Genomic DNA, 16,457 nt, shown 5'->3' on the forward strand with positions numbered 1-16,457 from the left:
AGGAGCATTTCTGGATCACATATTTTGCATTAATATGCATTTTCTGAAGGACACAAAGTCTAAAAATCAAAGGAAAGTTATCTAAATCACAGATTTTGCATTAACATGTATTTTTTGAAGGACACAAAGTCTAAAAATAATCAAATGCCTGTCATGATTTAGTGACTACAATTCACAAACGTTTGTCAGAAAATAGCAGATTTTGCAAGGAACAGAACAAACTATGGCACAAAATCAGGGGCATTCTGTGAAATCATGAAGAGTAGAAAGCTAACGACAATAAAATACTGGAATTACAGAATCCTACCGCATTCACCCTCATAAAGTAGGGCAAAACATGATGCTGGCAAAATTACAAACTAGGTGACTTCTGATCCAAAAGTTGATCATAATGTGGCTTGACAAAAATTTCCAGTTTTCCTGACAGGTTTTAAGGGTTTTGCATTCTCTTTTGGACAGGGATAGGCTACTAAAGTTATGTGGAACAGAAAATAGGACTGAAAATGGAAATAAGGAGAATTGTGGGATTTGAGTCTTGCAAGCTAATCCTAACCTAAAGAATGGTTGTCTTGGCAGAAGATATGAGTAATGTGAAATGCTTTTTCTGTTAGAAACTGTTAAAGTAGTCTGTGAATTGACTAATGTCTGATGAATGGTAAATATAATGCCACAATAACTGGAAACTGATGGAAAAAAATAAAAGCATAAGGAAACAGTTTAGGGTAGTTTAGTAGATAACTACTGCCATTTTGCCTAACTATTCCCCAGCCTGAATTGCATTTCCACTCCTGAGAATGATATTACCATATGGGCAATCAGTGACTCACAATGCCAAGGTACTGAGTGGCTAGGATTCCTGCTGTGTTAGGAGCAAGTAATATGATTCTGAGATATTCTATGACAGTTACATTCTCAGATATTCTGTGGTAATAACTCTCATTATCCAGTCCTAGCATAGTACAATCCTACCCAAAAACCTGTGGGCCTGCCAAGACTGGCTGAATTTGCCAGGTGTCACAGCTCCATCCATATATCTGTTCACATACTGCAGGCAGGGAGGCTGCTGCAATATCAGAGCTGCTGCACAGGTGGAGCTCTATAGGCATGAGTCCAACCATCACAGCACCTTCACCTGTATGGAGAGCTTGCCACTGCAGGTGCACTGGCTTCCTGCCAGGTACTGCTTGCAGTAGTAAGTCTTTCTTACTATTGCTTGCCTAAAAAAGTCCATAGAATTAAATGGGTTAATCCACTGCTTCAGAGTTATACATGAAGTTTTTCATTGTAGCAAGCCTGATTCTCCCTTTGCAGACAGGTGTAAGCCTTGACAGCCCACATTTGCATATACTGAATGTGAACTGATGGAGCCCTAACATTTCAACTGAGGCATGCTGTAACTGCTCGATGTAGCATGTTACTCCATATCCAGGTAATTTTGGAAACCAGGCTTGAATATACCCACACACACATCTTGTAACTGTACAATTTATTTTTAGTCAAGTTAAATAACAATGGCACATATGTGAAATGCATGTCAGTATTAAATCAAAATAGACACAGCCCATATATACCAATCACATTTAGCATAGCCATATTAAAAACATAACAAACAGAACTTGATTATATACCTCTAAAACAAAAATGGAAGGAAAAAGGCAAAGTTCTAAACAAGACAAACTACCTAAGACAGTTTTGCAACCACCACTTTAGATTCTCCACCTACATATCTCCATTACTTATATATGCTAATCTAGAGAGTACACCAAGTAAGGGAAAGTACAAAATGCATTTTAAAATGCAAAACTCTGTTCTTTTCCTCTGAGTAACAGTAATCCCAGAGACAGCAACAGTCACAGTACTTAGTGAGAAAAACATTTAAAACCAAATACACCTTTGTGGAAACCAAACATACCACACACAAAACTAATGTATACAAACTGAACTGGCCCAAGTAGAATCATGCAAAAGTAGGAGGATCATACACCTGATTCCAAAACCTCCTACACTCAAGATAACATGCTACTGCAAGCAGTTACGCTACACCAATTTTCTTATGTGCCATTCATGCTACATACAATAACAGGAACTCACAGAGGTCTGCAGTCTGCTTCATTTTCTGAAACCATCCAGCTACTCATTGTGCTGGAAGTCTTTGAAATTATGCACTGGTGGAAAACTTCAATGTATACCTAAAAAGAAATAGAGTAGCCATATGAAGTCAATGGACCTTTCCGGGATAATGAGATGCTCCCATTGTATGTCAACAGTATAAGTGCAGCCATTCCATAAGGTAAACCCATATGTCTGCAGTTATATTGCTGAACCCATGGGAGGGTGTTGTGCAAGGGCCATTGTGACTCTACACCATCCATCCTAAGGGATGGCTGTGTGCATGCACAGAATATATGCATTTGCACTTGTCCATTTTGCACTCAAAAGACAAATGTAAAGACATTTTAATGTATAGTAGGTGTGCTTTAGAATGCCACCCTTATGTTTTAGCTGTCCAATGGGCACATCTGTTAACACATGGACATTTATTTACTATAGCAAAACTATATCTATAGGTATGTTCTTGTTCATATCTTCTGCCTACATATTATAGTGTGATAACAAAAATTAGCTGGTCTATGGTATAAGAAATATTACACATTACTACTCTATGTATTACTTGCGGTGGTGGTGCTGCGGTAGCGTTGTCGCCTCACAGTAAGACGTTGTCCTGTTTGATTCTCAGCTAGAGCATCTTCTGTGTGGAGACATGTGTGAATGGGTGTACCTTTCTTGAAGGTTGTGCGTCAGGGCCGGCAACTCGGCACGTACAAATCTACTGCCAATCATTAGCGGACCGGAGTTCCGCAGTGGTGACCCCTAACCGGGAAAAGCCGAAAGACCCAACAACTACTCTATGTATTACTTAGCAACAGTGCTTACAATATTTGAATTTTCTGCAGCAGTATTCACCATATTCAAATTTTAATAAAACGAAAACCAAAACTGAACTGTTAGCAACATGTTATTCAACACAATAAATTAACAAAAAGTTTTTTTTTTTTTTGTATGACAGATGTTTTTGCTTGTAGGCAGTTTGACGAGCAAAAAACAGAGAAATCATTTCCTTGTTTAATGCACAAATGTGAGCAACTTTAAAACAAAAGTAGGTAATAGGGCGCTGTGACTGTAAAAAATATAAAGTGATTTATGTTTCACGTGTACAAATGCGCAGCTTTTTATCAATGAGAAAACAGTCATAAAAGTCTTTTAAATATTTTAGCAAACTAAAGAAAACATTTTAAAAGAAGACATTCAGCTATCTATAAAATGTCTCTATATGTCTCCTATAGAGGTGGTTGAGGTGAAATTCCTCAAGTGTCCAGCTGCCAGAAGAAAGAGACACATAGGAACATGACATTGATCTTTGTTTTCCATAGGAAATCATTGCCAGTGCAATTTCTATATGTTTGCCAGCAGGGATTCCTTTGCTTTGGGAAAATTCTTCCTTCTTTGAATTGTTATGACTGTGGAGTTGATATATATAAGTTTGGGGGATGTGGGCAGCTTGACCCCCACATCAAGGGTACAAGAGCACTCACCACCCCCTGTAAAAGGCATTTAAAATTAACTTTTTCACCCAGCTATGTTTCAGGCATTATCAGGCATTACATTTTGGCATTTCTGATTGCTAGGCTTTTGCAGTTTGGTAATTCAAAGTAGAATCTGTTAATACACACACACATATACATATATATATATATATATATATATATATACATATATATATATATATATATATATGCACACACACACACACACACACACACACACACACACACACACACACACACACACACACACATACACGCACAGACTGTCATTTTCTTTGAATGAGCAAAAATATGAAAAACTCAATTTCCATGTATCTTCTCACTGCTTTTTCAGAAACACATTCACTACAATTCCAAACTGCCTGGAGAAGCAAAACAGAGAACCTCTGCCATTCTTCTCTTACTACTCTAAGCTGTCTTGTCTTTCCTACCCCTGGGAATAGCATTATTCAACCCAAGGAATAACATCATCTCATAGAACAAGGCATGTCTAATTCAGTATCTGACAACACCAGGGCACTAAATGGCCAGGAGTCCTGCTACTCTAGGAAGGGGTGATTACATTCCAATGCATGTTATGCTCAAATGTCATTATTATGCTTAGCCTAGAGTGAACTTTCCTGAGAACTTGGCAGGTTCACCAAGTTCAAGAAAAGCTGCCTGGCACCATAGATCCACCTATACAGTGGCTCTGGGAGAGAAATATTGCTGGAAATTAATTCACCCTGTCTTGGTGAGTACCTTCAAATAGTGGACTCTGTTTTTATAAAATCTCAACAAGATAATTCTGATATATATAGACTGTATTTTTTATACAGCACATATCATGGAGAATGGTAGGTTAAAATGGGGGCACAGGTCCCAAGATAAGAAAGTGCCCAGTCCTGGTGTATGCGATGGTGCCAGGACTGGAAAAAAGGCAGTCTAGAGTCATCAAGACACAGAAACATCTCTACAACAGGGTTAAGCCTAGCTCAGGGGTCTGCAACCTGCAGCTCTGGAGCCGGATGTGGTTCCTCCACCCCTCTGCAGTGGGTCCCTGTGGCTTTGAAAAATAATGGCCACTCTACAACACATACACACACACACACAGACACAGACACAGACACACACACACACACACACACACACACACACACACACACACACACACACACACACACACACTCACAATGAGTGATTGAGCGATGGACTTTAAATATTGCTCTTATAAACTTAGAAACTTGCAAGAATAACATGATGATTTCTGTTGCCATGTGTTCCACACACACACTGAAAGCAATCAAGCGATCCCCTGGCAGCAGCATCTCCTAAAAAGTTTCTGTACCTCTCATACATCTCAATGTCTTACCACAAGAAATCTGGGCAGAGGCACAAATAAAGCTGAACAAAGGAACAAAAATAGGGACTGACTTTAAATGTTGCTCTTATAAACTTAGAAACATGCTAGAATAACATGGTTTCTGTCAACATGAATTTTCCACACACACACACACACACACACACACACACACACACACACACACTCACAAACACACACACACACGCACACGCACACACTTACCTCTCAACTGTGCAGATTTTTGCATAATGTCCTGACTTTTGCCTCATATTTTTGGTCTGTTTCTCATAAAATTGTGTTTTTCTGGCAAATCATTGAGGACTGAATTCAGAAAAATAGACAGGCATTTGAGTTTCAGACTTCATACCCTTCAGAAAATTTATGCCAATGCAAAATCTGTTGTTCTATCAACTTTCTAAGTTTGTAAGAGCAACATTTAAAGTGTCCCTATTTTTGGACCTCTGTGCCCCATTATTTCTGGCTTTGTCCAGATTTATTGTTCTAAGAGGTCAAGAGATCTCTCTCTCTCTCTCTCTCACACACACACACACACACACACACACACACACACACACACACACACACACAGAGCAATCAAGCAATCCCAACAAAGGAACAAAAATAGGGATGGATTTTAAATATTGTTCTTATAAACTTAGTTCTTTTATATTTAGTACAATAACTATATATAAAATGTTATGCTGTGTTATCTTCATTGTAGGGGTCAAATAGGTTATGTGAATCCCAAAGAATTTTATTGGGTGGGTGGGGGAACAAAAATGGCTCTTTTGATAGTGAAGGTTGCAGACCCCTGGCCTAGCTCCTAAAAACTTTAGAATAGTAACTTGCCCCAATAATATACAAATTATATACTGGAATTTAGGCAGACAGAGTTTATAGTCATTTGAAAAAAAAATCTTCAGTCATGGCAATAGAACAAAAGGGTAACAAAATAAAGTCACATGGAACAAAGGACTATTTCTTGCTAAATGACACAATAATAGAGAGTGCAAAATCGGGAAGAATCTAAGTATGGCACGGTTAGATTACAAAAAAGCATTTGACATCATCCCACATTCATGGATAAAGGAATGCTTACAGATATACAAAATACACCCTACACTGATCAGCAGTAACACAGCTAGGGAGGGGAAAGAGGGGCAACTGCCCTGGGTGCAAAGTGTTATGTGTATGATCAGCCAATACTGATATTTCTTTAATGAAGTTCTGCCTTTCATAAGCCGGTATTGCTTTTGCAGTCAAACCTGGATGCTGTAGCACTCCATGTGTGATGTGGTTTAAACTGTACTAACTGCTTGCTACATTGTAGCAAGCAGTTTGCTACAGTTTAAAAGGTTTTTTTAACCGATACCTGAGCACTGTAGTGCTCTGTGCAGGCAAGGTATAAACTATAGCAACCGTTTGCTACATTTGTAGCAAGTAGTTTCCTACAGTTTAAAAAGATTTTTTTAATACCAAAACACAAGCACAGCAGCTGTCTGAGCAGTCAGGGTATATAAACTGTAGCAACTGCTTGTATTTACATAACATTACATTTACATTGCATTACATTTGTAGCAAGCAGTTTGCTACAGTTTAAAAAGAAGAGTTTTTTAAACAAAAACATGAATGCTGTAGTGCTCAGTGCAATCAGGGTATACTCTGTAGCAGCTGTTTACTACATTTGTAGCAATTAGTTTGCTACAGGTTAAAATAAGAAATTATTTGTTTAATAAAATATGCTGAAAAAGGGTTGGAGGCAGGGCACAGAAATGGGGCCTGAATGGCTGGGGCAGGAAGGAGTGGAGAACGTCATGCATCTGGTCACCTGGTTGGTGTGCTAGGCTTTTTTTCTCTTCAATGGAATTGCATTACAGTGACCATGAAACAGTAGCAAACCACTTTGTAGTTGAGAAATGATAAAGGCAAATTATTATCTCAGGGATAAAAATTATAAGGGGGATATTCCAGTGTGATTCTCTGTGACCACTATTGTTTTATCTTGTTCTTTACCCATTAAACTGTTTACTTTACAGATTAGGCTATGTATATAATTTGGCTCACAGAAACTGACCTTGTTTAAAGACATCTCATGTACTTTCTGCAGATGACTTATAACTGTATGGTTCATCAGATGAGGAGTTGAAAGCTCAACTATGGTTAAAACTTTCTCAAATTATATAAGAACTTCATTTGGTCTTGATAAAAGTGCAAAAGCAACATTTAAAACAGGAAAGCTGCAGCACCAAGAAAATAGTCTGGGACTGGAATGTGATATAAAGGGACTTCAGCAGGAGAGACTATATAAATACATGGGAATAGATGAAGTCTCAGCAATAAAACATGAACAAATGAGAATAAAACTCAGTAAAGAATACTTCAGAAGACTAAAACTAATATTGAAAACTGTCTTGACCTATAGGATTAAAGTCCAAGCTATAAACCCATTTGCTCTTCCTGTTCTAACTTACAGTTTTGGGATGACTAAGTATTGGATCAAATGTACACGAAGACAAGAAAAATGTTTCACGTTTTTCAAACAGTATATAAAAGTCAATGTATACCAAGATTGCATATTCCTTGCTCTGAAGAAGGTATGGGCCTCATTGAAATGGCTTACAGAACAAATCTGCAATCATGGGATTGCATACACATCTGCTGACCTCACCAGATCCAAACATTAGTGAAAAATTTAAAACATGAGGCGAAGGAGTCTGAGATGGCATCTTTGCTTAGTTTAGCAGAAGCATTAAAGTGTCAAGCAAAAATGGAAATCAAACAAAAAGTAGACAAAAATCTGACAAATGACTGTGTTAAAAAACAAAAACAAAAAAAAAACAAAAGCATATAAAAAGGGTCAAATGAAAAGAAAGAAAATGTGAAAAATTCATAAGAATATTTACATGTGCAGACATCCCCTGGAACAACTTCATGTTGACCAAGATTTGACAAAGGAATGGTTTCGGAGAGGTGAACTGAAACCAAAAGCTGAAAGGTTAATATACCCCAGTTCCCAGATGGTGCAGTATAATTCCACCTGTATGTGAAACTTGTTATTGCAGGCATTCTGGTAACCCACAAGGTACTGACTGCAATACTAAGTCACACATATAGATAGTGCTGATAACTCACCAAAACAGCCTATTAAAGTCAGTGGGCACCTCTGTTGCTTAAGGGTTGTACAGTGGTAGAGAAGTGCTAAAGACCTCCAGTGATAAATGCCAACTCCTCTTTTATAACTGACTATGGCATATGCTAAATGGGGACAGGCTGAGCCCTAGGTTTTGAATTTACTCAGTCTCGTATGTTAGTCCGCACTCAAGTCCTTCCAGAATTCAACTCATTATGTATCACACAATAAAACTAATTCCACTCAACAATTTAAAAAAAATGGATAAACAGAATATGCAGGGTTCAGGAGATGGACATCATTTTTTATTTGTACTACAGTGGTGGATTTGTTGTGTGTGTCATTCATGGCTTCACAGAATGTGAAATAAACTGAAAAATGTATATATTGTAAATAAAAGTAGACACAATCAATTTTATGTAAATTGTACTGAATTATTGTGAAGGTACATTGGTAATAAATCATGACTTCTCAAACTACTCGCTCGAAGCACTCCTTAAAATGGAGAACATCAACATTTGTACTGTAACAGAGACCTGGTTCAAGGCAGCAAAAAGCACCCCTGCACTACTAGGCTATAAATCATTCCACACCTTTCAGCCCCAGAACTTGGACCAAAGCTCCAAAGCAGGTGGTGTTTCCATATTCTTAAAGGATGCGCACACCTCCAGACTGGTAGCCCAGCATAACACATCAGAGATACTTCAGGTGCAGCTAACATTGGGTAAGACAGCTATTCAGGTCGTAGCCTGCTATAGGTTCCCAACCATGTTCCAAGACTCACACTCCACGTTCCTAAGCACCCTAGAGAACATTAGGGTCCAACCTAACACTCTCATACTGGGCGACTTCAACTACCCCTCCATTAACTGGGAAAACTACTCATGTACCCATATACTTGCCCAACAGTTTCTGGAATTCATTAATTCAAATGCCCTCAACCAGCTCGTTCTTACCCCCACTAGAGGTAGCAACATCCTTGACCAGGTCATTAGTAACATGGTCGACCCCTGCTCTACACCAATAGTCAACTCCTCCCTAGTTAGATCCGACCATAAACTAATCACCTTGGAAATCCACATCCCTCCCCCCCACCCCACCCCCACAAAGGTAACCACCATGAAAAACTTCTCCAAAGCTAACTTTGGGCTCCTAAAAACAGAGGTGACTAACTTCAAAGCACCCATGCAAATGGATAATAGTTGCATAACTGCCGAATCATATACCAATGCACTGTACGAACACGTACACAAATGCATGGATCTCACCACACCCAATAGAACCAAGATGCTCTCCTCAAAAAAAAAAAAGGAAGCCAAACTGGTGGGCCCCTGCTATAACATGGTATATACAGTGGTTCCAATCCTATTTAAACAACAGGCAACAGGCTGTATTATGGGAGAAAAACTTGTCTTCCCACCTCCCAATTGCCTTTGGTGTCCCTCAAGGCTCCATACTGGGTCCTCTCCTCTTTTCTATTTTTACTAACGACCTACACTCAGTATTACCTCAAGCTACCTGTATCCAATATGCGGATGATTCCACATTAATATGCTCAGCCTCTTCACCATCACAATTTCAGTCCCTAACCCAAGACGTGTTTAGCACAACAGAGAATTGGCTTCTTCACCGATGCCTCATCCTGAACCAAACAAAACAAAAATGCTACTATTCACTCCCACCCACAGAGCCTCCCCACTGAACTTCACTGTTACATCTAGCAATGGTACTATCATATCTCCTGATTCTACCACAAAACTACTTGGAGTACTAATCGATAACAACCTTACCTTTGAGCCCCATATCAACAACACTATAAAAACAGTAAACAAGAAACTAGGTTCCCTCTATAGAATCAAACCCTTTCTGACTCCACTAGCCAGGACTACTATTGCCCATACCCACTTAATCTCAACCCTACTATATGCATCCCCTATCTATACTAAACTATGTAAAAGCAATCTGAACAAGCTGGCTATCTCCTACAATAATATTGCCAGATTTGCAACTGGGTCTACCTATAGAACCCATCATTGCAACAATCTTAATCAACTAGGATGGTTAGAGTTGTCAAATCTTATTCTATTGAACCAACTAACTATTACCCATAAGATCCTGTATCAACCTACAAATACTCCAATACTCACTAACCTAATCACCCCCTACAATAACCTGAAGACCCTGTGCTCATCAGATAAATTACTGGTAAAGATAGGTACAACCAACAATCTGGCCAAAGACTCTCTATTCTCTAACACAGTGGGTAAAACCTGGAACACCCTCCCTAATGACCTAACCTCCTTACCCTCAATTTCCCTGTTTAAAGCCAAACTCAAACCATACCTCAAATCACACTGGCTATGCCCCTGTGCATACCCAGACTAACTACCTCCCTTGTCTCCAGACACTAATCTTCTCACTCACACAAACTCATTAATCTTTTGCTAACAATAATGTGTGTGTAACTTTTTAGTTTAATAGTGCCCTATTTCACTTACCTTTTTATATTTTCTGTATGTATACCCATACTTGTTATGTAACTAGGTACGTTTTTTTTCCTTACTCATAAGCAAAAATGTAATGTACTGTTATAACTTGCCAAAACTTGGTAATGTTCCTGTGTTTTTGTAATACTATTCTGATGTGTGGAGCTTTTTTTCCCGGGCCTCCACTGAAAATGGACATATATCCAGTTGGACCAGCCCGGTCAACAAATGTAAAATAAAATAAATAAATATAAACAAACTCTACAACAGAAGGAGGAAAATGATGTGGAATAAGGTGAAGTCTTGCTTACTTATGTAATCTCTGTAAATAGTCTGTTTGTAATATCTAATGCTGGTAATATGTAATGCTGTATCTGCTTACCCTTGGAGCTTTTCTCCCCGGGCCTCCTCTGAAAATGGACATGTACCCAGTCAGACTATCCTGGTCAACAAATGTAAAATAAAAAAATTAAAAAAAAAGTCCCAAGAGTGGAAAAACTCCCTTATCAGCCTCAACAAAAGTTCGAGATCCCTCATCAAATCCTCTAAACCTAGCTATGAAAACAGAATTACAGCAGATAGTAAAGACAACCATAAGGCCTTCTATATTTATGTAAAGAATCTCCACGGCAATACCCAGATTTGCTCTGAGCTACTGCACAATGGTACCTCCTATACCGAGCCAACAGATATTGCCAATATACTGGCCTACAGATTCAGTGCCAACTTTACCCCTCTCACCCCCCCCCCAAAGGACCAATCACAATACCAGTAGATTGCCAGGCACCCAGTATTACTGCTGCACAGGTTAAAACAGCACTGTCCATGGCCAAGAATACAGCTGCTATGGGATCTGAAAATATCCCCGGCTGTGTTCTACACGAACTACAGAGTGAACTGGCACCTCACCCGTGTGTCTTGTTCAATCACAGCCTCACCTCAGGCTTTGTCCCTACTGAATGGCGCACTGCTACAGTCATCCCTCTCCACAAGGAAGGAGCAACTACAGACCCCAGGAACTATCGCCCCATTAGCCTGACGAATCTGATATGCAAAGCTATGGAACGCATCATCATGGACCTAATAAACAAGGATATAGGGAATTTCCAAATGCTGAATCCTACATGGTTTGGTTTTGTGAAGGGTAGATCATGCCTGCTCAACTTGGTTGACTTCTTTGAGTCAGCCACCAGAGCTGTGGATGAAGGCGAGGTGGTTCATACAGCCTACCTTGATCTGGCCAAGGCCTTTGATACCATTCTCCAGTCAGGAATCATAGAAAAACTCACTAAGCTAGGCATCATCCCCTATATCACTAGGTGGGTTGCAAACTGGCTCACAGATAGAACCCACAGTGTGAAAGTAGCTGACTCCAAGTCAGACTGTAGACCAGTCACGAGTGGAGTCCCACAGGGTTCGGTCCTGGGTCCTCTCCTGTTTGGTATCTACTTCTCTGAAGTCCAGGCCAACACAAAGGAACTCTAGGTGACAAAGTTTGCAGACGATTGCAAGTTGGGAGCTATTATTAACTCCCCAAGTGATGCTGACATCCTACAGAAAGGCCTCAATGAGACCGCCTAGTGCCAGAATCATGGCCTTAAGCTCAATGCCAAAAAGTGTGTCATCATCCCCCTTGGGAAAAACCCAGTTCCCTTGAATTACCACATTGATGTTAGTCCACTGAACACAGAAGGCGTTATAAGAGAACTAGGAACACAAGTTGACAGCAACCTCTCTTTTGACCACCACATTGCCACTGTGGTCAGAAAGTCCTTCTATGTGGCACATCTCATTACTAACTGTTTTGTATCCAGGAAGAAAGAGGTCATTGTCTCCCTCTACTCTTCCCTCATTAGGCCAGTCATTGAGTACAATGCCCCATTTGGCATATACATCACTAGACACCTGCAACAACTGAAGAGGCCACAAAAGTACCTCACAAAGAGGATCCTAGGCATTAAACACTTGTCCTATATGGACAGACTAAAAAAACTCCAACTATTCTCGGTCTCATATCGCCTACTTAGAGGCGATCTCTGCTTGACTTACAAAGCCATGTCTGACACAGCTCTGTTAGAAATGCTACATCTAAAGAAATCTCATTCCCTCCACACCACATGCTCCAGAGACCTCAACCTCATTATCACAATCAACAGAACATGCTGGAGGGACAGGTTCATAACCCAGACGCTGCCCATGCTATGGAATACACTTCCCATACATGTCAAGCACAGCACCTCACTGGCCCTCTTCAAGAGGAATCTTGATGAATGGATGGGAAATAGAAAATTCACCCCGGGGATCATTCCAGTGGCTCTACTCGACAAAGGCACTAGGAACTAAGGTCGGATGGCACGATGCCAGGGTAATCCTATGGGCTATGCTTGTAAAGGTTCCAGGGCCATTAGCCTAGTACACCCCTATGAACCTATGAAAATTTGAGTAAATAAAGTGTGACAATGGGTGGAATAAGCTATCAGATACCAATGTCCTCTACTTGACAAACATCAATTGATCAGTTGAACAGATAATAGAAAATTACTGACCAACAACGCATTTCAGTGGGAAGTAATCCTGTAATAATTCATTTTGATCTATATAATTGTAACTGAAAACTTGATTTAATACTTGCCACATGTCAGTCACTAAAACTTTGAGGCAGTTTTTTTTTTTTTGTAAAGGTAAAAAACAGTATGAAAATGAAAACTAAATCTCTCTCCATCGGCAGTTATGACTCTATCACGGTTATCTTAAAAAAACACTGCAACCACACACTCATGCACACTCTAACTCTTCCAGGTAATTAATATATGTATTATACATTTGTCTAGAAACAACTTTAGGAAGTGGCTTCCTTTATATATTAAGTGTTTGAACACACACATCTACCTTATTACCACCATATAGCAGATCTCATTCAAATTTCATTTTTCAAGCAAGCAGTTCTTATTTAACACAATTGGGGAAAGATACCAAACTATCTGTGCCATACATAATCAAAATAATCCATGGCTGAATAGTGTAGGTCATAGACGGATTTAGTCACTTCTGGCAACAGCAATTGCCCCCATCCCCCCCCCCCCCCCCAGGACCAAATCTGTGCAGTTAAGAGCAAATCCCACCATAGCTCACACCTCTACCGTGAGTTGCGAAGCTGGGGTTTGGACCCATACCTCTCAAATGTCCATGATTTTGAACCATATCCCTGATTTTGCCTCATATGTTTGCCCCGTGACACATAAAAGTTTGATTTTGTGGTAATCCACTGAAGATTAAAGTAAGAAAATAATGCCAAACATTACAGGTTCATACATCTTACTGTTCAGATAATGCCTGCTGATGCATAAACCTGTTGTTCAATTAAAATGTAAGTGAATTAGGGTAACATTTAAAAATTGTCCCTAATTTTGGGCTTTGTCTCCCCTTTGCTTTTGGCTTTGTCTAGAACTCATCATGAGCAAATAAGTTGAAAGATTTGTTTGGTCCACAGACACTATCCCACCAAGAGTCTGCAAGATTAAAAATAAAAACCAGTACAGTGACTATAAGTAGTTTATTTATTTATCCATCTTCCATTGCATAAAATCTCCCTGGCCTGCGCATAGTACTCACCATTCATCAATTTATTGATAAGCCCATGACAGTCTCTGCATAGTGATTGGATGAAAAAAGGTGCCACGAGGTGACTGAAGAAGACATGATCAAATAAAATAAGCCAATGACTGGTGCTGGGTAAAGAAAGGGATTTATGCACAGTAAATGAAAAGGGGCCATTACTCATACCTGTTTTTGCAGTTACTTTTGTGCTGGTCAAGTAACTTGAATCTCACATAATGTAGGCAAAGCCCTTGCTAATCAAACCCATATCCAGAGGGTATATCTAATACATATCGCATTCTAATACACGTCATTACACAAACCCACATAGTGGTAGTTTTGCATACCTTGTAATGCTTGCATATAGCATAATCAGATATTCAGATTAATAAAAACAAGAAATGTAGTATTTTGGGAATACAAAGCAATACTTCATAAGTTTAAAGAATGAACATTGTAGGAACAGGTTAGCTATTTGACAAAACGCATTTAGTAGAAAAAAAAACAAAGTGAACGTAGGTAACAAACACATAATGCCAGCTAGAAATTACCAAACAATCTATATTAGAACTGTACAAACGCATACGTTTCTGCCTTTATTATCGTTGCCAAAGACATGCCTTATCTTTAGCAATGACGGTAGTATTGCAAGGACACATGTACGAGTTAAAAACAAAAAGCGTAGGCCTTTCTTACTGTCCAGTATAACGCTACACTTTTAGTCATTACATCTACTAATACTACATATTGTTTAAAGTTTTTATATCTTCTTGTTGTACACTCGTCATGGTAGCCAATAAATATTGTAAGTCAGCCTACCCAAAACGTGGTCAACCATGAAACAATTCACTGTTACACAGTTTGTTAGAGGGAGAGCCATTATATTTAGCCTACATGCTGTCGATCCCCAAGTCAGTGTTAATTATTTCTGTAGCTATATTACAGCATTGGCTAAGAGCTTTATCTTGACAGACCTCCAAGTACTAGGGAAACCTTTTACACAGTTTACTCCCAATGTGATATGCTTTTAAAACTACCACAAAACTGTCACAACAAAAATATAAAGTACCTTGTATATGGAGGGTTTGTGTTTTTACATGGCATTCTTGACACAACTGGCCTGGTGGTCTGTGATTGCATAATTATTTGCTAAGCACAGTACTCTAGCGTTACACTGAAAACATATGACGTTACACATTTATGCAGACTCGACTGAAAAATAAATGTTCCATTTGAGCAGTATTTGGTACACTGATGTGATGCCTGTCGTGTCAAAACCAATTGCTGAAACTGAATGGTGCAGATGTAAATTCTCTGCTACACATTCACAGCTCTTATCAGCACTTTCACTTTTTTTTCCAAGTCTCTTAGTATTTCTGCTATATTAACTGCATTAGGAAATAAATAGCGGGTTAAACAGCTTGCTTACTTTGGCAAGTCTTAATTTTTTGTCTTTTTTGTCATTGGCAAAGCCACTTTGCTTCATTCCCCAATGCACATAGCCTGTCCTTGGCTATTTACATCAAAGGTCACATTGCTGTGCATAAACACGGGCACTTTCCTGGATGTGGCATTGAGCCTGAGCCTTCTTGCCAGTACATAAAAACACCTGCATCCTGGTATCAAGATGTCTCAACCCCTGCAAGGAAATCATTTAAGCAAAAGCTTAATCGCTAAAGCACAACAAACACAAGAAAATATGTCAGCCTATGCATTATTCGTCCTGGGTTACTACATCAAATATTAATTATGTTTGAGGGTCCACTGACAACTGTTTACCAATTTGCCTCTCACCTAATAGCTAGCAGTTCATGTAAGAGATAAGCAGCAGCGGCCAGCAGGGCACCCCCCGTGAGGTAAAGGGTTTTCTTCCACCAGGAATCGGAGCCCAGCCCTGACATGATGCCGTTACAATCCTGCGAAGGGAAGGCAACGATGTACCCATAGACGGAATACTGGTCCTCAGAGCCACACAGTCCAAAGGAAAAACTCTGATTCCGGCTTAGATCCACCACACACGACCTGGAAGAGGCAAAACCAACACCCCAGTACATTATCCGTCTTGTGCTCCCTCTGTGGAAGCCAGCTTGGTCTGCATTAATCTGCCCTGGTTGTTGGTGCAGCGCACAGCTTAGTAGAGAAAAACAATGTTTTTAAAAGGAGAGACATTTCTCTCTTGTTTTGCCTAATCGACCGCACGCGCATCATTCTGCAGCCGCCCGCAGCTCTTTGTTATCACACACTACAGATGATGTCATTGAGTGTCATTGACTACCATGATGGAAGGATAATAAACT

At 39.5% G+C, this 16,457-nt stretch overlaps 1 protein-coding gene across 2 annotated transcripts in view; it reads right to left on the reverse strand.

Moving 5' to 3' along the window:
- The window catches only part of FAXC (failed axon connections homolog, metaxin like GST domain containing), a 1,137,834-nt gene that overhangs the window by 891,153 nt on the left and 230,224 nt on the right, over positions 1 to 16,457 (reverse strand). The window contains exon 1 of one of the 2 annotated variants that reach the window (XM_044065809.1): positions 15,955 to 16,411. The exons of the other annotated variant lie outside the window; for it this stretch is intronic. Coding sequence (XP_043921744.1) covers positions 15,955 to 16,214 — 260 coding nt within the window. The 5' untranslated portion in view covers positions 16,215 to 16,411. Of the gene's footprint in view, positions 1 to 15,954; positions 16,412 to 16,457 lie in introns of those variants that run through there. 2 annotated transcript variants of the gene reach the window in all.

The sequence above is a fragment of the Protopterus annectens genome, chromosome 1.part0 (assembly GCF_019279795.1).
Source record: "Protopterus annectens isolate FY-2018-M chromosome 1.part0, PAN1.0, whole genome shotgun sequence".
NCBI classification, from domain to species: Eukaryota; Metazoa; Chordata; order Ceratodontiformes; family Protopteridae; genus Protopterus; species Protopterus annectens.